Source organism: Crocuta crocuta, unplaced genomic scaffold (genome assembly GCF_008692635.1).
Source record: "Crocuta crocuta isolate KB4526 unplaced genomic scaffold, BGI_CrCroc_1.0 scaffold541, whole genome shotgun sequence".
Lineage (NCBI taxonomy): Eukaryota > Metazoa > Chordata > Mammalia > Carnivora > Hyaenidae > Crocuta > Crocuta crocuta.
In genome coordinates, this window is record NW_027531901.1 from 1,359,570 (window position 1) to 1,381,743 (window position 22,174).

The 22,174-nt window shown below is 49.3% G+C and overlaps 1 protein-coding gene across 3 annotated transcripts in view; it reads right to left on the reverse strand.

The window, feature by feature from the left end:
* SCN10A (sodium voltage-gated channel alpha subunit 10) overlaps nt 1-22,174 on the reverse strand; it is a 92,436-nt gene that overhangs the window by 50,003 nt on the left and 20,259 nt on the right. For 2 of the 3 annotated variants that reach the window (XM_077773991.1, XM_077773990.1), the window contains exons 4-12: nt 18,204-18,332; nt 17,548-17,639; nt 15,339-15,530; nt 14,888-14,954; nt 11,060-11,201; nt 10,718-10,915; nt 9,836-10,006; nt 6,926-7,219; nt 4,274-4,385 (exon numbers count right to left, since the gene is read on the reverse strand). In XM_077773991.1, coding sequence (XP_077630117.1) covers nt 4,274-4,385; nt 6,926-7,219; nt 9,836-10,006; nt 10,718-10,915; nt 11,060-11,201; nt 14,888-14,954; nt 15,339-15,530; nt 17,548-17,639; nt 18,204-18,332 — 1,397 coding nt within the window. The remainder of the gene's footprint in view (nt 1-4,273; nt 4,386-6,925; nt 7,220-9,835; nt 10,007-10,717; nt 10,916-11,059; nt 11,202-14,887; nt 14,955-15,338; nt 15,531-17,547; nt 17,640-18,203; nt 18,333-22,174) is intronic. The other variant, XM_077773992.1, reaches the window with a different exon arrangement.

A 22,174-nucleotide genomic window follows, 5' to 3' on the forward strand; every position in this document is an offset into this window, starting at 1 on the left:
GAGCTCTGTCCAGGTCTTCTCTTCTTCCTCAGGTCCCTCGGTGTCATCTACTCCACTTGCGCCTTCCCAAAATTACTATCTACGTTCAAACAGCTTTAAAATATGTATCTCTAGGTCACCCTCATCTTCTAAGTTCTAGGCCCATGTATTGTAAATCTGACTTCTTACCGGAAATCCCTACCTGGATGTCCATGTGACTAAAGCCCAAGGGCATCCGAAACCCACTCAATCCCAGACCCAACTGGTGATCTTTCCTCTCGTCTTTCCCCAGTGAACCCCCCTAACGTGTTCCCCTTATGAGTTCTTGCACCAGTAAGTTGCTTATGCCAGACCCGTGCGAACCAAGTCCCGAATCCTACGTCACTAGCTCTTCAGCCCTCCCGTTTCCTATCACCCCACTGCCACCACCCGAGTCCAGGCACTGCCATCTCCCCGCTGGTTTCCTCCCCGCTGGTTTCCTTGCCAACAGTCTCCCCTCTGAATTCCGTTCTCTACACGTATTCAGAGTAACCTTTACAAAATGCAAATGTAGCTCCCTTGCCTCCGATCCTTTAATGGTACCTCGCTGCTTTTAGGATGAAGTCCAACATCCTTAGTCTGGTGTAGGAGACCCCGCGGGCCTGGCCCCAGGCCGTCTCTCGAGCCTTACTTTGAGCCCCTCTCCTTGCTCTCTGCGTCCCTGCCACACCAGGCTTTTTCATTTCTTCAAATGTTATGCTGTCTTCTGTCTTCTGCCTCAGAGATTTTGCTGTCCTTTTTGTTTGGAATATTCCCTAACCCCAGGCTAAACTTACCATATTTCCTTTAGCATCCTGCACTTCTCCTTCACGACACTCATGTCCGTCTCTCCCACTCAGCACGAGGGCACAGGAGACTGCCTTGTGCTCACGCTGTGTGCTTCTGGCCTTCTGCTCTGGATGACTGTCAAGTCCTTGGTTGTGTGTCAAGCAAAGATGGCTCATGTGCCCTGAGCTCAGGGCACTGCCAAGCTCTCATTGGTTTGGGCCAGACTTTCCCAGGCACGATCACGCCCAGAGAGGTGACCTCTGTACACCCCATCACAGCCCCCGACAGTGCCATGCACCCCTCCTGTATCCCGTGAGTGTGGTGGTTATAACATCAGACCAGAGAAGATCACAGGTCACCCGCCCTACACTCAAGCAACTTTGACCTCTTTGCCCTAATCTGAGGTTGTCCGTACCCAGATTCTCTTAGAAACGTCAGTGTGTTTCCTGCTTTTCCGTCTATTCTCACGGCATCTTTCTTGAGGGGAAGTCTGTCCTACCTCGAGATATCTAACCATTTCTTATTCTCTTCCTGTTTATCAGTTCAGGTCACTGTAATTAGCACCACCTGCAAATGTCACCTTTGTACATCCTCTCATCCACCACCAACTGTTTGTTGAGTGCCTACTACATGCCACGCACGGTTCTTTCAGGTGCAGGAAATCCAGCTGTGAGCAAAACAGACATATCTCTGCCCTCATTTACAACGGAGCAAATAAGAATAGCCAACATCTGGGGCGCCTGGGGGGCTCAGTCGGGTAAGCATCTGACTCTTGATTTCAGCTCAGGGCATGATCTCACAGTTTGTGAGATCGAGCTCACGTTGCATAATGCTCGATCCCAAGGAGCCTGCTTGGGATTCTTTCTCTCCCTCCCTCTCTGCCCTTCTCCCCCCCAACAAACAAACAAACAAACAAACAAACAAACAAGTATTTAGAAAGAAAAAGAATAGCCCCCATCTGCTGAATATTTATTAAGTGCCAGTCATGGATCTAAGCACTTTACTTAGCTAACCCACTTAATCCTCACAAAACACAAGAAGATCAATACATATTCACCCTTTTACAGGTTAGGCGCTGAAGCACGGAGGAGTTCAAGGAGCTCCAAAATCGCACAGCTCCCCCAGAGTGGCAGAGCCAGATGTCAGGCTGCAGGGCCTGTGCTCTTAACTATTAGCCTCTGCTGCTTCTCATGGATTCTGAGGCCTCTTTTGTTCTTGCCTGAAGTGGGACATGTTTAGAGCATTCGTTTGGCTCATTGCTGTCTCATTCCTGCTCACTACACCGCATGGGCCCTTCATCGTCTTGGAACGCTGTCCCCTAGATTCTCATAAGACTGCTTCTCTGACTTCATTGATATTTCTGGTCTCCTCAGAGAGACTGGCCTTCTGCCCCCCCCTTATCTGAAACAGCCCCTGTGTAGCCCCCCTCCCCCGTCTCCTGCTTACTATCGCCACCTGAATATCTGTGTTTATCTGTACACCCCACCCCCTAGAAGGCAGATTCCATGTGTGCAGGCCTCTTTCTTGTTCACCACTGAATTCCCAGCACCGGAGTGATGCCAGACACATAGCAGGTGTTCGGCAAATGCTCGTTGAAGAGTAAATAAATGGGGAAAAAAGAGAGGCGGAGGAAGCTTGATAATTCTGGGGAATAAATGAAAAAGCAAGCTGTTTGTATTTAACATTAACTGTCTGATGGCTAAAAGCAAAAAGGAAAAAGAATCCAAGTAACCCACCTGGCCAACAAAAAATCACGGGCATAGATAGCATGGTTAGATTCCAGGCAGCCACAGAAAATGTTAGGTATACAGACACGATTACAATGAAAAATGGTTTTTAAATAATGAAGATCAATAATATGAGAGAAATGTACACACTGTTGTTACTGAAATGTGTATACATTTCACAAAACACAGATTCATGCGTGCGAGAAAAGTAACTTGAGGGTTTTTCCCCCCATAATTGAATTCAATATATACCGCAAGTCCCCAACCTGGGGACCTTGTTTTGGTTAATTCAGCGTCTGCTACTACTTCACTATCTGAAATTGTGTCTGGGTTCTGGGGAGCTCAGGATCGACAGAGTGTCGAGCTGGTCCTTGGTCATTGCCAAGTGTATTTTACTAGAGTCATCATAGTTCCCATGTGGTCTCTGGTGGGAGAGCCACAGAGACGGCTGTTCCCGCCTCTCGCTCACCTCCTTCCATAGCCCTCAAGTGGGGCAAGGTCATCACCTGGCTACTTTCCTCCTCTGCAGGCTGGAGGGCACCCTCCAAAGCTGCCCCAGGCCTTCTCTACCCAGGCCGGTCACCTGTGCTCTACTGCACAGTTCTGGGCCACGTCGGGCATCTGGGTCTTTTTCCAAGACTTGCCACCTCTCACTTCACCGAGAAAGTAAGGCATAGATCGGTTCTGTTTTCAAATCCCTCAGACATCTCTTTTTGGTTTCCTTCTTGGTTTCGCCATGCCCACCCCCACAGCGAGGATTCAGCCCTGGGCTGGGAGGGAGCACACAGAGCCCTTTCTCAGGGACACACCAGCTCTAAGCGCCCCCTCCCTCCTTCAGCCCAGGACCTGTTAAATTTGTCTAGGGGAGGTACATAGCTGGACAAGATGAAGACCAAATTCTCCACGCCCTGAGGCAAAATAAAGGCCGGCTAAGAAGCCAGGCGTTACACAGGAGGCAGACATGCTCTGGGGACCCCTGTGTCGGCTGGCCGTGACCCCGTGCCAGGGTCTTCCTCCAGCCCCAGGTGATGCGGGCATCCGGGACTCAGACACATCCCTGAGGAGGCTGAGTGGGTTTCCATTTGATTGATCGAGCCCTGAATTAACAAGAATTTAGTTAAATTGACTGATTAATTGACTTAAATTATCTTCCAATGCTCAGCATAATGTGGGCTTGAGACAAAAAGTTCTAACCGTCCGAGTTACAACCATGAAAAATGACAGGATAATTTCACCATATTTGAAAATTAAGGACTGTAGCATCTCTTGCATAGCTGAGGTAGCTTGAAATTCTCTGGTGCCTGCCAGACCACTTTCTAAAATTTAGTTTGATGAATACATATCAGGCTGACGTTAGTTAATTAATTTATTTTTTAAACAGTTTATTGTCAAGTTGGTTTCCGTATAACACCCAGTGCTCATCCCCACAAGTGCCCCCTCCATGCCCATCACCCCCTTTCCCCTCCCCCCCACCCCAGCAGCCCTCAGTTTGTTCTCGGCATTCAAGAGGCTCATTTAAACAAGAGATGCCTAGAGCATCTCAGACTCATTGGATTCTATTGCTTTATAAAAATTATCCACATCAAGGAAAAACACATTGATAAAGGGCGACGGGGCCAAGGGCATAAAAAAGAGGCGTACGCGGGCCCCGGGACACGGATGGGAGACACATTCGACACAGGTTTGGGGCGTCCCCTCTGCTGCTCAGATGCAGACTCAGCACAGCACAGTTTGTGGACGTTCCAAAGAGCAGGACTTACCCTCAAGGACAGAGGTCATGATGCTGACAACACTCATCGCCCTTTGGGTTTGGAAAGGTTCGTTCAGGTATTCTGCTGACAAGAAAGTCTTCTTCTGTTCTGCATCCAGTGCCTGCTGGGACACAAACAGTCAGGACTTTTGTGGCAGAGACGGCTCACTCGGCCTCTTACTGGCCCGTCTCGTGCGGCTGAGTTGCCTGGTGACGCTATGATCCTCTGCAGCTGTGCTTTGGGAAATGGGGCTGCTTCTTGAACTTGGGGTAAGAGCTTAGGCATGGAGACCAGGACATAGATATGGGGGTGCAAGCAGAGCTTAGGCTTGTAGCTAACGCTGTGACCTGGGCTCACCTGAGGGTCTGCTAATTCCTGCCCGAGGACAGAGTCCCTGGGCACCAGCGTGGGAACGGGGCTGCCTCCAGGGCCTCTGAGGTTTCTACTAAAGGGAAGCGATAGGAGCAGCGGTCAGGCGGTCAGCCCCAGACCCCGTCTGGGCTGTGCATGTGGTGCTCACACGGAATTCCTCTCCCAGAGCAGGCTTATTTGACCTCCCTTCTGATGGGCCCATTTCTCTCCCCAGCATACAACTCAGTCCCAACTCCACACGGTCCTTTTCTTTCTGAGGGCATATTTGTGTGTCTTGATTCCCCGGTGTTAGTTGTTTGACACAATCCTTCTGAGCCTTCCCGGGCCCTCCCGGGAAGTTCTGTCTGGGTTCAGTACCCTAACTCTAGCCACATACTACCCCAGATGGGGGTGTCCGGGGCCCACAGCAGCTGATTCTGGCACTGCACTAACATCCAGAATCCAGTTTCAACAGGTATGAGCACAGAGGCGAAGTTCACAGGGAGATAGCGCTTGAGTACATATGAAGAGTGTTCAGAAGATTTTCACCATGACGACTCGACAAGACATGCTAGCAGCTTTGGTGATTTTCAAGCCAATGCGTATCAGTGCAGGCACTTTATGGTTCCATTGAACCCTTCAGCTATTTAGGAACCTTTTTAATGGGAGAGTTGGAGGCTTGAAGAATTTAAGGGGCTTGTTACAGGTGACTCAGTTGGTAACTGGCAACCCTGTGACTGAAATCCACGTCCACGCGACGCAGAAGGGCTTAAAGAGTTAATCTTACACCAGCCGACTAGCTTAACTAAAATGAATCAAAGACCGAATCCCTAGGAAGTGGTCATCTAGGGAGGAGTTCCTGAGTGAGGGGTTTTCTAGAGCGTTAAAGCCCCTCCAAGAGAGGCCTGCAGGTTGGCTTTGACTTTTGGGCTCTGCGTTGATGTCTCTTTGTTGGCTCTTGGAGACCCACTCTCCACCTTCCCTACCCTGCTCTGTGCCTGGGGGAGGTGGTCTGTACCCTCTCGTCCTGGTCAGGCCTGGCCAACGGGGGGCACAAGCAGAAAGCCCGGGTCTGGAGGGAGAGGGGCTTCTTCCCTGCTGGGCTGTGGTGGGTCTGCCTCTTGGGTCGCAAGTTCTGTGCCACCACCCAGCGCTTGCCGGGCTCCGGTCCTGGTCCTTCCCCTCAGCTCTTCAGCGTGAGCACAGAGCAGCCACCCACTGTTGCTCACCTCTAAGTGCCTCACTGTCCCTTCTTAGTTCAGAGCCCACCTGCCCGTCGGAGTGGTATCTGTTTCTTTTTTTAAAAAAATGTTTAATGTTTTTTAAAATTTATTTCTGAAGGAGACAGCGTGAGCAGGGAGGGTCAGAGAGAGAGGGAGACACAGACTCTGAAACAGGCACTAGGCTCTGAGCTGTCAGCACAGAGCCCGATGCGGGGCTCGAACCCACGAACCGTGAGATCGTGACCTGAGCCGAAGTCGGAGGCTTAACCGACTGAGCCCCCCAGGCGCCCCGAGTGGTATCTGTTTCTTACTGGGATGACACGGCATCCAGTCAGATATGGAGCTAAGGAAACCTTGTAGGACTTATCCGAGTCAGTAGAGCCGCATCCTGCTCACTTTACAAGTCTGTTTGCAAACTGCTCTGGGTCCCTGGCTAGCCACAGAGGGCAAAGGAAAAACACTAGAAGCATCATTTCTGAAACTAAAGGGAGAGCTCAAATTAAATCACAGCTCTCAATCCAATGAGGAGTCCCTGGTTTGCCATCGCACTCTGCGATTATTCTATTAACAGCACTTGCCAGTTAGTCACTGTTGCCTAATTTGTACGTTTTGGCAACTTAACTGCTTGACTGAGTGAAGCAAGGGATACTTCGCTTCTGCTAATATCTGTCCGGGGCACCTCCCTGCGTTTCTCTGGGTCCCAGGTGCCAAACCCAGCCTCGCCTGCAGAGATTCCAGGCGGAAAGAGAAGCACCGTCCCTTGTTCTCATACCCATCCAGGGAACAGGCCGGCCTGCCTCTGAAACAGTGAAGGTGAGGGGAGACGGAGGAACACTGAGAAACAAGGGGCAGCGGTCAGCCGGAAAATAATTTGTATTATCGGACTGAAGACTAAACCGGAAAACCTGTGTGGCCCCTGGTAAACCCAGTGTCTCTGCCTCTCCCCTGCCCTGCCTGTAAAATGGGGGTAGCGGGGAAGTGCTGGGCACAACGTTGTGTGAGGGGGCCTTCCATGGGTGACCCTCGGTGTTCCTTGGCCTTCACCTGGAGGGCAGCTCAGGAGAGTCCGGGGCCTTGGCAGACTTACCGGGACTTCGATGCCTCCCGGGGCAAGCTCGCCAGCGGGCACTGCGGAAGGGCCGTCTTCTCCGCGCCCTGAGCCAGGGTTGGAGGGCTGAGGCAGCGGGCTCCTCGGGAGGGCACCCGGCTGGCCGGCACTCCCGCCCGGCAGCGGGGGGCCCCGATGGCTGTCACAGTCTCCAGGAAAGACTCCGTCGTCTGTGGCCCCGTCAGGGAACGAGGCATCCGGGCAAGGGGCCCGGAAATGGAACACGCTGCCGTGGCTCGCCCGGCGCCTCCCAGAGGTGATGCCTAGGAGGGACTGGGCATTGCCCCGGAGGAGCAGGAGAAAAGGCAGGCTGGAAGCTCGTCCTGCAAGCATTTCTGGAGCTCAACACTTCCTCCGCCCGCCCCTATTCCCCTGCCCTCATTCTCATGAACTTGCAGAAAAAAATTAAAGACACAGATCTAAGGGGTGCTCTGGGTAAACGTGGGAAGAGAACAGGGGAAAAGAATATTTCTGACACGCCTGGGAAAAGGCCAGGAGAGACGAGAGATCACAGGGTGCTTAAGATCAGCAAATAGGTCCTGATGGCCAAGCGTGTCAGAGGCCGATCTTGTCACCCAGAGGAGTCAGCTGTTGGCCCACGGGACCGGACAAAGCTGTCTCAGATTCCCTGCTCCACAGGGAAGCTGTGACCCAAGGAGACTATTATGCGCACCAGTACCGGAACAAGCTCGGGAAATGGTCGTTGAATGAACAGGTGCACTTTAGTGTCTGGAAATTAGGTTCTGCAATTCATTAGATCCAGCCGATACAAATGTGAGGGTGTGTTGTGCATGAGGAGACAAGAGCTTTGTAATGTAATGAGCCTCCAGGGTCCCTTGAGGCAAACTTTGAACAGTCAACAATGGGGAGAGTTGCAGCCTAATTTCCTGGAAGAATCATGCCATTCCTCCAAATCAATAAACATTTCCCATCAAAATCTTCCACTGAGGGAACGGCGTTGCCAGAGAAAAGGAGCTAATTCCCAGGCCCGGAGCCCCTGGAGGCGAGTACGCTGGCTTGGCGAGTGCCCATCCCCACTGTGGGAGCCTGACCGGAACGAGTTATCAGTTCTAGGCCATGTGAACTGTAGCTGAAGATCTACACACCGACTTCCTACCAAACCTCGTCATACAGCTGAATGTTCCGCCTTCCTTAACTCCTCTTGTTTACCAGACTACTCAAGTTGGGACATCTTGTCAATTCGAGCCCTCCTCACCTGTCCCCCAGCCCGCACAACTGAAGCTTCCTTTTTGGATTATTTGGAGCCCGACACTGTTCAGCAACTATCACTGCAATCCTGATACCATAAACAGAGCATTCTTTGCCTAGAATGTATGTCCAAGGATTATGAAACTCATAAAATCCCACAAATCTTTCCCACTTTGGGAAAGTACTTCCCACTTTTGTTAATTCTACTTTAGTAGAATTAACAAACCCTTATTAAAAGGGGGGACGGCCGAGTTATTTGCAGTTGGGCAGTAAGCAAACCGATGAAAAAACCCAGAAGAAAATGTTGGGCCCATGTTTGACAGGTGGTGCTTCCCTGGCCACCAGTTAATATTTTTCGGAATTTCCCTGTTTGACAAATGGTGGGCAATGACTTCTGAATCTAAGACTTGACTTGAAACGCATCGTCCAAGCAGGTCGACTGGTGTCCTGGGGTCGCTGAAGTCTTTGCTGTGTCTCCTCTAGTTTGCTACCCCCCAACCTCTCACCCATTGTTGCCCTTTAGAAAATGACTTTATACAAAAACTGCTTATGGTCTGTTTACCACAGGAATGCACCCGGGGAAAGAGGAAGGGGATGCCCTTGAATGAATTGCAGTCCTTCAGTTAGCAGTAAAGAAGTACCCCAATGTTGCCTCTCTGCTTTTGCACAGACACATTCTACTTTAGGCCTGGAAAATACTCCTGCCCCCTCCCCCACAGTCCTCAATTATTAGAGGAACCCCTACTCACTATTGACTGTTCTTTGCAACGATCTCCTCCGCCACGAAGTCTTTCCTGATACACCTCCACCCCCGAAAGAGTGGATGCTTCCTCCTCTATTCCCAAAATACCATATCTGTTTCCCTGCTATAGTATAGAGCACACAGTTGTTTGTATATTTGCCTCCTCCACCAAATGGGAAATGGACCATTAGTCATCTCTTTACATCATGCACCTAGTATTGTTGAATTAAGGAGACGCACTTCCTCTGTTGTCCATTTGGAGAGAGAGGTGGTGTGAGGAAGCTTGGTGAGTGTAGATGTGGGATGCAGAAGATTTGGGTGGTGGACAGAGTTGTTACGGGGTCCGGTGAGGTACTGAAGTTATTCCTAGGCCGGACCGTATCACAGACACGGGGGCTGAACTCTTCTTTGCCACCAACAGGTGAGAGTTTGGGTTGTGGGGACTGAGGCAAAGAGTCAGAAAGGAGCTTGTAAAGGATCTCAGCACCACGGATGGACTCGCGGATCAGAGTGTAAGAAGGAAGCCAGCGCGTCCTGTCCGAGGCCCCGGACACCTCAAGGTCAGCATGCCCGGTACGGGCTCACCGCCCCCCACTAACCTGGCCTCTTCCTCCCGTGCTCCTGCCTTAGACTCGCCACCCACCTCAGCGCCCAGTTCTGGACACTGGGAGTCCTTTCGGGCTCCTCTCTCCTTCACATTCCACACTCCCGGTCTCGGTGCCCCTCCCCCCGGTGAAAGTCAGAATCCACCCCTTTCCCACATCCACAGTGGCCTGTCCTAGTTTAGGCTATTTTGTGGGGGGTCGACGTGCTGTCTAATCCTCCTAATCTTGAGCTTCCCGCTGTCTCCCTGCTACAAACCTCTTCCCGGTCCAACCTAAGGTCCGTGGCAGCTGCCAAGGTGGGTAATCTTGAGAGCACGAACGTGAGCTCCTTACCATCCTGCGCTGGTCGTGAGGACCAGAGCGGGGTGACTTGTCGTCATCTGCGGAGCCCTCTGCCGCGCGCGGCTTCAGCCTGTGCATTCTCTCGCCCGCGGTTTTGGAGGCTAAAGGGGACCCGTCGTGGGAATGGAGAGAAGCCGCGTCAATCCCCAGTGCGGCCAGCACCTGAAGAGAGACAACAGCAGCTGCGGGCAGCAGTATGTGATTGAGCTTTGCATCAGTGAGCCCCCCAGACGTGGGATGTCACAGAGACGAGGGCATCTAGGACAGAGGAGGTCAAGATTAGGACCCGGGTGGTGGTGGGGTTGAGGCATGGCGGGGAGAGCCACCTCTGGGCCGTCCCTTTCACTTACACCCTGAATGCCCGCTGGTGCCCCACCCGAACCCCTCTTCCCAGCTCAGCACCCTCAGCAGCAGCAGCCGGAGCGCTAGCTGCTAGTGGATCACAGCTACAGCATTCTGCGGAGTATCTCCTTCGATTGTGCACTCGGCTGGGGAGGGTTCAAGGGTATGAAATGCCAGGGCTCTTGCCTCAAGACAGAGCTAACTTTGTGGGACAAGTCAGGGCCCAGACTCTGCATGGGGTCAGGCTGAAAGTAGCCCCTAGCTGAGGCCACTTTCTTGTTCAATTCATCTCCTGTCCTATCCTGCTTCCTTCTTTCTCCTTTTACTGAGAACACCCCCAATAAACCACTTGCACAGGATCTTGATTCAGGGTCTTTCTCGAGAAAACCCGACCTAAGATGGTGCCTAAGTACAATAAATCGTTCTTACAGCTCCTTAGAATGACAGCCTTAATGTAAGTGGCTCGTCCAGGCCTCTGCCCAAGAATGTGCAGCCGCAACAGATCTCACAAAGCGTCCGCCCCTCACAGACCTCCTGCTCCTTCCGGAGCATCTCGAGGGCTTCCTGGAACTTTTTCTCCTTGGCTTCAATTTCATCAACGGTGGCCTGGTTCTGCTCCTCATAAGCCATGGTGACCACAGCCAAGATCAAGTTGACCAGGTAGAAAGACCCCAGGAAGATGACCAGCACGAAAAAGACCATATACATTTTCCCAGAAGCCCTCAGGGTCTGCAGATTCGAGAGAAAGGAGAGAGATCTGTATCCAGAGTTCACGGGCCCCTGACGTTGCCAGGCTTCTCCAAGAAAAATGTAGGCATGCACCTGACTCCCCAGCCTCCAGCCAAGTCTGTAGGGGGACGCACAGCTCGATACCTGCTGGTAGAGGCGTTCCCAGGAATCCTGTGTCATGAGGCGGAACAGTGACAGGAAAGCCCAAGCAAAGGAATCAAAGCTGGTGTAGTTAAAATCTGGGTTTTCAGATGTTTTAAGACAGAAATAACCTTCAGGGCAGTGGCTGCAGCAAGAATAGAGAAGGTCATCAATTGCACAGCCTCCCTGTTTGTTGGGGGCCAGGCAGCCCAGAGCCCTAGGAAGACCACAGGGTTTCAAGTCAAAGATTGAAATTTAAGGCCTGGCCTCCCTCTTATTGGTTGAATGACCTTGATCTCTTGAAGGCTCAGTTTCCCTTGCATATTTAAATGGGGTAGATAATACTTTCACTTCAGAGTTTCACGCAGAGGGGTGTGGCCAGGGAAGGCCAGCTGACTGCCCAGGCCTGATCCCGTAAGGTGGCAAACTCTTTGCAAGTTCATACCAGGGGAGGGAGAGTCAGTATCAATAATGCAGACTTAAAACTTGAGTCGTTTGGCATCACCTGCCAACCTGTCCACCGCAGGACTCACATTAGTCAAGTTCACTCCCCAATTATATGTAATAATGAAAATGGCACTTCCCATTTACTGAGCACTTACTGTGTGCCTCCCTCTCTCCTAAGTGCTTTACAAATGCTCTAATTTAATTATCTTAACAATCCTTTCTTACAGATGCGGAAACTGAGGTTCAGAGAAGGGAAATCAGTTGCCTGAAACCATACAGATGCCAATATATTTATTTAAAAGGAGAAATATAGCTGTCAAATAGCCTATAGAGACTGACTAATGAAGGAAGGCCTAATTGAAGGTGACCTCGTGGTGAGTACTGAGGTGGGCAGTGCTGGACTGACTCTTTACTCTCTCATGATAAGGAAGTAAGTTGTTGGAAAGAAGTATCTTTAAGCTCAAGGCACGTGAAGTGCTCTCACCCACCCCAGTGGGATGGCTCTGCTGAGAAAACAGTAATTCCTTGTTTGGAGCATGGGATTCTACCACTCCACGATGCCTTCACCGACGTCAATCTCTGGGGCTGTCCTTATCCCAGGCTTCCCTGCTAACACACAATCCTGGGACCCATACAATTGATTAGGGTCCCAGCAACTTCACTATAATTAATCCCAATTCTATCTTCAATCTGGTTGGAGATTTGTGAGTTCCTAGATTCTTTAGGCCCACATTTAAAGACCATCTTTTGGGGGCGCCTGGGTGGCTTAGTCGGTTGAGCGTCCGACTTTCGCTCAGGTCATGATCTCGCGGTTCGTGGGTTCGGGCCCCGCGTCGGGCTCTGTGCTGACTGCCGGCTCGGAGCCTGGAGCCTGTTTCAGTCTGTGACTCCCTCTCTCTCTGACCCTCCCCTGCTCATGCTGTCTCTCTCTCTCTCTCTCCTAGAAATAAATAAAACATTAAAAAAATTTAAAAAAAAATAAAGTCCATCTTTTGTTTTGCTCTCCGAAGGAGCTAATCAACCTATTACCTGTAGGTTTGCTAGTTGACTCCAAGGGTAGCCTCATGCCTATGGCTTCCACTAAACCCCACTACAGCTGCTACACATCTACAATGAACCACTCTGAGAATTAAATGAGACCACAGTGCAAAGGTTCTTGTGTGGCGCTTTCAGCATGATAAATATTGTATGTAAAATGCAGATTAAAATTCCCATTATTTTTACTGCATTGACCAAAAGAATGGGCTGGAAGAACATACGTGAAAGAATGCTGGGAATCATGAAGGGCTTCCTGGTACTTGTTCTCGAGTACAACCCCGAGACCCCGAGTTGTCCTCTCATGGCGCCGCTGGTCAGCGTGGACCTTCGCTCAGGGCTCTGGCTTCTCTGTGGCCCAGCACAGGACGCAGGTTCCGTTTTCACAGGATGCCCCTCAGGGCCGCTCCACCCGCCACCCTGAACTGGCCTCTCTTGCCTTTCCAGACCTTTCCACTCCTTGATCTCCCGACCAGGACCTGCCCAGCTGGATGTCTGGCCTTTTTTGGAGCTGCGTTGGGGGCCCTAGGTAGACCCCATAACTTTACCACAGATAGTGCTTGGGCTACTCTGGAGCCATTGCTGTAAGAAATGCCATTATCCAGGCAATAAAAAGAATTGAGGGGGTCTTCAGGTTAGAAGCCAAAGGTAAATGGTATCAGAACAATGCTATTCCTGAGCCAAAGGAGCAAATGCCATGTGCATTTGTGAAGAAAGAGGCCAAGGAGCTGATGTTGATCAAATTCTCTCTCTCCATCCTTCAGCTGTATCTGAGATTGCTTTTCCTAGTGAGCAGATTAAGGCAAAGCTCTATACTAGTATCACCCAGCTCCACTTGGGCAACATATGGAGTTGTTAGCCATTCAGGGAGTGGGGTCATTTGGGATCAGGGCTCCAGATCCCCCACTATAGAGATGGGAAAGATGAGCCTTGCTGATCTGTCACCTGAACTCTTCTTGCTGCTCACACAGGCTCCAGTGGTCAAAGCAGCAGGCAAGCTCGAGGCACCACTGGCCCTTTGCTTTGTCTCACATTCTGTTCTACCACCTGGAATGGCCTCCTTCCAAACCATCTCTTGTCCAACCAAACGGGAGACACCCTGCCTGCCCTTCAGGGCTCAACTCAACCACCACGTCTAGGAAACCCTCCCTGACCTGTTGCCCTGCCCCCCCACCATCGCCTTACTTGTTTCCCCAGCCCACGGAGCCTGAGCACAGCACTGCTTCTTCACAGGGTACCATCTTTATGTATATGCATCAGAGCTCACAAACTGGCAGCTTGCAGGCTGAATTTGGCTGGCAGAAATATTTTGTTTGGCCCACAATATGTAGACATTTTTTGGAATTGGTAGCCAATGTTTGTAGTTGGGAGATTTCACATAAAAATCTAAACTCCTTATCTCTCTTTTAAGAGTTAGAAGAGCTGGAGGCAATGGACCCACATTTCCACGTGGCAACCAAAAGCTGGCTTGAGTGGCGGCTGGCCCTTTTAGGTGGGACACAACTATCATCGCTTGGTTCCTACCCAGCCGAATTCTTTTCTCATTTGTTGTCGTGTTTCTGGCCTCTGTAAGAAGTTGAAATGGCAAAGGCTGATACATGGGCTTCTTCCTCTGTCATGTGTGGATAATAAAACCCATGTGATGGAGTTATGATGACTGCATGTAAAGCGTTTGACACAAAACATATTTAATGAGTATCAGTTTCTTCCTGGGGTAGATACCAAAATGGCCACAACTATTTCCTTGCCTGTATCCATATCCCTTTCCAATAGGATGCTGCAGCTCCTCTGATCAAGAGGTGCAGTTTATCTCCCCATCCCTTGGGTTTGCAGTGACCAGCGACTCGCTTTGGTCAATAGAACGCAGCAGAAGTGACGCTGTGTCTCTTCTAAACGTGGGTCCCGAGAGACGTCGCATACTTGCCCTCTTCTCTTGGAACTCTGCCTCTGCCATGAGAATAAGACCATGCTGGGGTGTAAGAGCACATGGAACAGAGACGCCATTCCAGCTGAAACCAGCTAGATTTGCTGGCCCCTGCTAAACTGTCCATTTTCTGCAGATGTCAGTGCCAGAACAGCAGGCTGATCTCAGTTCAACATGCTGATGTGCAGAGTCCTGAGCTAAGTAAATGGCTGGTGTTTTAAGCCACAAAAATCTTGGGGTATTTGTTACATGGCAAATGCCAACTCATACACTCCCTCCCCATGAGCCTGGGATGACTAAAGTCATGACTTATTCATTTCTACACTGTCCTTGGGATCGGAAAACCAGCCCCTATCTAGGAAATGGTAATGACAAAGAGAGAAGACTGCTGGGCATTGGTGCTTTCTCACGGGATGGCCACTCACCCTGCGTCAGAGCCATTGCCGCACAGCAAGGGATCGGAAGTGCCCGGCTTGTTGTAGTAGAAATCTGCAGAAGAGAGGAAGAAATGAAAGCCTTGCATATGGTTCTGAACCCTTCAGTTCACGCCTTGTGTGGTAAAGGCAACACTTGTTAAATCTTTTGCCTGAGCAAAAGGTGCGTTCCCTTGGCTATGTGCCCTCAGTGGGTACCCTGGGACATTCAGAAGGAGAAAAGTTCCGTCTTGGAAGAGAAAAGCTGAGCAGTGACTTCAGTCTGGGCCTCCCCCAGCAGAATGACTTGCACCAGGTTCATAGCTCATTTTTTGTAAATAGGATATGGGCAACAGAAAATGGGGACCCAAAAGTAAAATATAGCTCAAGAGGACCATTTAAGCAGGAAAGAGGAATCAAAATATATTCCTACCTTCATCCTCACGGCAGAAATTCCACTCGTGTTTTCTGTAAGAGGAGTAATTGCCCGTCTCATTGAGAGCTGTACAATTCTTGACACATTTGTTCTTGAGGTTGCCCTTGAAGAGCTGCAGGCCCACCAAGGCAAAGACACTCAAGCAGAAGACGGTGAGGATGGTCACGTCCGCCAGTTTCTTCACCGAGTGGATCAGGGCTCCCACAATGACCTTCAGCCCTGTGGGAAGATGATAGCAACACTTCCTCATGAATGAGGGACCACACACGCAGCGTGCGGCGTGTCTGCACCTTAACCATCCTATCCCTTGACTACATATAGGTGTGAGGTCCTTTGCAAACTCTAGGGCAGTTCCAAGCCCAGACCCCCATCTAAACCTTGCAATAACCGTGAGAGGGAGGCAGAGATTATTGTCCCATTGTAAAGATGAGACAACTGAGACCCAATTGATATATTTCTTATCATCATAAGGCTAATACGCTTCTGATGGTAGCAATTCAATTTTAAAAATAATTGTTGAATACCTGGTATGTTTCAGGCACTAAACTAGACATGAGGCTACTAACCTGACTCTAGCAATTTGGCATCTGTTTTTCTACCCTCACTTCAATTCTGGGAGGCAGCTTGAGGCTGGGGACACGTGGACCTTTGTGTGTGTGTTGAGAGAGAGAGAGGGCAATGAGAGAGAGAGGGAGAGGGAGAGCTGCAAGGCAGAAACAGAGAGTCAGAAGGAGCTGCCTCAGGGACAAGCACAGCTGACTGTAAAGTTGGGGTCCCTGCTTGTTTAAGGAGGGAGGATTTGTGGCCATGGCAAGCGAAATCAGCTTCTTTGAGAGAGCAGCTTCACAGGTGGCAGAAAGAGCTCTGAAGAGGGAAGCAGTCTGACACTGAACCTTGTCTTGTTATTTGGTTGACAACGCATTGAGCACTACCTGTGTTGGCCCTGGGGAGGGGGCTGAGCAGGGGCTAAGGCACTGGCATGTGGTGGGCTTGTCTGGCAACTGAAGGGAAATACCATAGCATTATCGAGCAGGTGGGCACCCACAGAGGCAAACCCTAACTGAAGCGTGGGGTGGGGATGAGATGGGATGGGATGGAGTGTGGGGAAGTTGGGGGAGTCCAGAGAGTTTCCTTGAGAAAGTCAAACCCTGGCAGAGCACGGAGGAAGGAGTATTAGTTGAGTGAAGAGAGGAAGCCCTCTCTTGGTAGAGGAGCAGCACGGCCAAAGGCTGGGAGAGGAGCAGAGGCAGGCATATCTGTAGAACCACAGTAGATTCTAGAACCCTATGCAAGGTGGATATCGGAGAGAGATGAGACAAGACAGGGAGCATGGACAGAACGGGTCTTATAAACAAGACTCAGGGTTTTCCTGGCTAAGACTAGGTGAGAGAGGGACTAAGCGGCAGCACTAAGTGAGGAAGCTCGTCCAGCAGAAGCTGGCGAAGACTTCCCAACCGTTCCCTGCAGAGCCGGACAGAGAACAGCAGAAAGGACTTCACCCATCGTGTGAGCGTTTCTGGTTTCCAGAAGAGAGCATGGATTCTCAGGGGTGAGGGAAGGGAGATAATCCAGCAGGCTGCAGGGTGGAAGCTGTCTCAATGCTTTTCCTGGTCTCTGGCCTCACTATCCCATACCAGCGCAGCGGAGGATGAGGCCTACCCCTGAGATACCGGTGACAGCGGAGGTCTAGAGGTAAGATGAGGTCTGTGGGCTGCTTTTGTTTCTGAATTCTCTGATCAAGAATTGCCCAATTCTCTTCTCTGTAGGTCCAAAGATAGAATTGAAGCTCAAGCTTTCAGGTATATGGAAATGACAAACACACTCACTAGAGCCTGGGACTGCCTACTCCCTTCCTCCCTATTTCTGAGTTTAGGCCCTTGGTTTAGGATGTAAACGAGAACCTCCAACTGGAGCTTGTCTGACCCCACAGCAGGAGCATAAAATGAGGACATGACCTTCTTGTCATTTATCGATGTGAGACCATGAGGTGCTGCACACAGACACTGGGCTAGGAATCGGGACATTCGGGTCTTCAGGTCACGCTTGGCCTCTTACTAGTGACAAAGACTCGGGATTGTGTTTTCTAGTCTCTGGGCCTCAGTTCCTTGGTCTTTTAAAGGCGACCACAGTTCATGCCCCGGCGCTTTATGTGCTCTTGCAAAAATCAAAGAAGGGCATCGGGCTGTGGAAACCGGCGTACGCTCTATGAGTACACGAGGGGGTGAAAGCTGCTCACCCGGGATCACAGAGACGGTCTTTAAAGCTCTAAGGACTCTGAACGTCCGCAGGCCTGAGATCCCTCGGAGATCTATCGCTTCACCGATGTATCTGTAGAACCAGAAGTCGGTCAGTATCTCTTCAAGGAGGGGGTCCTGGGAACACATGCAGCATAAATGACAATTTGGGGTAACAAGAGCCTACTGAGGTAGGATCCAGAATAGACACAAAATCTAAGGGCACATCCACCTATAGACTGACACGCAGATTTAATTATTGTGATATCTTTTAGAATGGCCCCTGCGAGAAGCCGCATTATGATCTGGACCCCTCTGTGTACTACGTGTATGGGTGAGTAGTCAAGCACGTGGACTTGGCCCGCCAGTCTCCTCAGACCCTGGTTTCTTAGGCAAACACGTCTAGGTCAGGTAGGCGCAAGGCTGAGCTGTGTCTGCTCACTTTGATAGGCCATTTATAGGCTCAGAGTTGAGGGCTCTGACTTCTCCCTGAAGGTATCAGACTAACTCTAGAAAGTGACTCCCGAAGCAACATTTAGTGGCAAGGAAACCCAGGGCCATGCAGTTCCGAGTGAGGAAGCTGGACCGAGATGAGGGGGTATCAGCAGAGTGCGAGGCACCCATGCCAACATTAACATCAGCATGGAGAAATACTCACGCCAGGGTAATGACGCTAAAATCCAGCCAGTTCCAAGGATCTCGCAGGTAAGCAAACTCATTTAGACAAAATCCTCTTGCCAGTATCTTTATCAAAGCTTCAAAGGTATAAATGACAGTGAAGACATACCTGAGAGGGAAGGTGGAAAGGAGCGTTACCGTGCCATGGAGAGAGCTCAAGCGGGAGCCCCTGGAATGGCTCCAAAGGAAAACACGCACACACCATTAGCGAGGCCGGGAAAGGGAAGTAGGTAAGGTAAGGAGGGGACACACAGATGGGGGGACTCAGGAGTCACGCAGATGGGGGGTGGAGACAGATGGGCGTGGCTGAGATGGTTGGCAGCATCTTCAGCTCGGAAGGTGGGCAGAGAGCAGTGTCAGGTGCAGAACCGCCAGAAGGTCCAGAACAGGGTGCTGCTGTTCGCTGAGGCGCCCGGCGGGAAGCTGGCGGCCCCTTTCCCAGCCTGTTGTCGGCTGACACGTGGGAAAGGATGAGGCGCCGCCACACCCTCCTCGCCACACTTATCAACTGCCAACGGTGTCTTCTCCCCCCACGCCGGGCCTGCAAACGTTTCTGGACTCGGGAATCCCAGGCTAAGAGCCATATGAGGTGGGAAACAGCTAGATGTCATGGAAGAAGAAAGCGTCTGAATCCACAAACATTTTCTCCGGAGGACGGATTTGCCAGAGGAAGTCATCTCACACAGTCCTTGAGTCTGCTGGGCACTTGTGGGTTTGGAGGTGAAGACAGATCTGGAGCTGAGCAGTATTTCTGACATGTTTAGAATCCCTCAATGACCTGCTGAGGAGTAGTTTTCAAACTCTAGGAAGAATATGAACCACCTGGAAGGCTTGTTCAAACACAGAATTCTAGAATCTACCCTCAGGGTTTCTTATTTAGTAAGTCAGGAGTAGGGCCCAAGGATGTGCACTTCTAACGCGTCCCCAGCTGATGTTAGTGCTTGAGGGAATTACCCTTCTAGGACCAAAGTGATTCAGACGTACACATAATTTTGGGTACAGTAAATTTTTTTAAATTATAAAATCATAAACATAAACACTGGCATTAAAAAGGGAACGATTTGATTAAACATGACAGATTGAACATATGTATTTACCCCTATCCTTTCTGAAATGCTTCTTACATGTTGGCAGAAGGATTTTTTTGAAAGCATCAACCCACTAGGACAAAGATAATGGAGAACACAACAACAGCATTCTGGAAACTAGGGAGCAGACGGATGGGTAGTAGCTGACAACGCGGACCCAAGAAGGCTGAAATGAGCCGGGAAGTGAGGTGTTCCCGGCAGCAAGCAGCCCACACCGCAGGACTGCTCGGGACTTAGAGACGCTACCTCTCTCTGAAAGTGGGATTTGGGGAAAGGGTATCAGGTGGAGCTGGATAGTGTTTGAAAGCCTTTACAAGAAGCAGCCACGCAGTGAGGAACTGCCTCTTCTGCAGTGGAAACCTCTTTTGGATGTTCACTCTTGCAAGAGTCGAATAAGAGACACAGAGAGAGAGACAGAGACAGAGAAAGAGACATTGCATGCTGAAACAAGAGTAGAAAGGAAACTTTATATACTGAAAGGCACACAGCCCTCCCACCCACCCGCTTCCTTCTGCTTTTTAGTTAGTTCCTAGAAGCCTGTAGTCAGGCTAATAGCCCAAGCACGTGCTGTACTTTTAATGTAAACCGCTAGCCAATGTGAGCATCAGGAATTGGAAGGATGCTTCTAGCACCACAGACTAAAGCAACCAAACAGGAAAGAACGGAAAGCTAAAAGGACAACACAGGGAGCAGAAGAAAAGTTGGGAAAAACCTATCATTAATATTTTTAGAGTGCTAAGAGATGAGAAGATACCAGATACACAGAGCAAGAACAGAAGGCTCAAAAGACTATTCAAAGAACAAAACAGAACTTTTGGAAACAAAAATATGACAGTGAAAGTAAACCATTAACAGGAAATCTGGAAATAAAGGTGAAAGATCTCATGGGAAGTGAGATAAAGGGAAATGATGAGAGGTGGTTAAAAATCATGAAAACTAGAGATAATCAGACCAGTAGGTACAATCTATCTGCCTGATAGATCTAGAATAAAATAGACACAGAAAGAGACAAGAGAAAATTATCAAAGAAATAATTCAAGAAAATTTCTGCAAACTGAAGAATCTAAAGTATTCAGGTAAAAAACACCCACAAATTTCAGGAAAATGAATTTCAAGACATAAGATCACCAAATTTCAGAACGGTGTGCACAGACAGAAGACCCCAACTGCTTTTGAGGGAGTGAAAAATCACAGGTCATAGCCAAAGGAATAAGAATCAAAATATCATCAGATTTCTCAATTGCAACCTTCGAGGATACAGGACAATGGAATAAACTGCCTTCAAAATTTTGAGGAGAATAATTTCTCGTATAGAATTTCTTCCCAAGCTCAACTATTAGGATGAGGGTAAAATAAAGACTATTACAGATATGCAAAGTCTCAGAAAATGTGCTTTCCACCTACGAAAGTTACCATAGGACGCTACACCCACATAAGGAAGCAACCAATAAAGAGGAAGATCTGGGGATGCAAGGGAGAGACCAGTGGAATCCAAAAGAAAATGGAGAAGGAAAAAGCTCCAGAAAAGAGCTGTATATCATGTTCGAGAGCACCGAGGCCAGATTGAGACAGGAAATGGAGGACTCAGGAGTGATTTCCCCAAGAAAAATGGGAACTGATGGATAAGCTGATACGATCAAATAAATTGAGGCAAGGATTAAACCTCTGGAGAAGAGCTCAGGAGCAAAGTAGTAGCTTGGTAGCAAAGAAAGCTGAGCAAATGAAGCAATGAAATCCTTACTGGCTCCAGAGAGAGCAAAAATGTTGTGCTAAAGGAAAATGTCATCAAAGGACACTGCATGACACAGCTGTCATGTCATTTGCTCAGCAATAACTATTACATAACCATGTCTGTAGTCAGTCGATGTACGTCTTGTCTGATTACCTAATTCAAAATGATAATATAACTGCAGTAGGAAGGTAAGTGTGAGAGGAAAAGAGTGTGGGTATATGGACCTAATTCTTTTTTTCCGTAACAGAAAGCCAATAAATAACACCCAAAATGGAAGAATAAAAACATGCAGTATGAGCATATTACTAGAGATAGGGAGGTATCAGAATATAGAGACAAAAAATCTGAGAGGACTTGCCTCTGGAAATACGAGATTAGGGGTAAAAGGGTGAGGAGCATGAAATTGGTGTTTCTGTTAGAATCTTCGTAGAACTCTGTGACCTTTTAAACCATAAACCTGTATATCTTATATAAAAGTAAAAATCACATTAAAAAGAGAATAGCAGTCATGGCTTTTCATATCTGCGCAAGAGAAAGAGTGAAATTATTCACGAAGAAATCTATATCTGGCTGGATGGCTCTTGAGCTGTCAGCTTCCATATCTTGTGGGCCCCCCCCCTTGTGTTTTCTAAATTAGAAAATCTTAACTCAGAATTATAGGTTGTTGGGAAGCTTTGACGGATATTTCTGGCTTTTCAGATCAAATGCAGATCCAGAAATTATGGAGAGCGTTTTGAAGACTATTTTCAGTGCTTCACCAGAGAACGCCAGCCGAGGCTCAACACCACCCAAAGCTGGACGGATAAAGGTCTCAACTCGGGGACAGTAGCTGACGGAGTCGCGTCCTCTTTCTGGTGGCACTGGCTCCGAAGGTATTTCTTCATGTTCTGTTGCCGCATTTTGATGTGATTTTTAATATGCAGGAGATATTCCTGATGAAGGGAGAAAGTCACTGGGTGTTGAGAAAAAGTCAAACTCTAAGCCATGGAGCCCTTTGCTCCACTGCTCAGCTTTAAGATACCCTGGTGCCTGAGCACTGGGTGTTGTATGGAAACAAACTTAACAATAAATTACATTTTAAAAAAAGATATCCTGGTGTCTAATCATTAAAACACCTTGGTATTAGGTCCT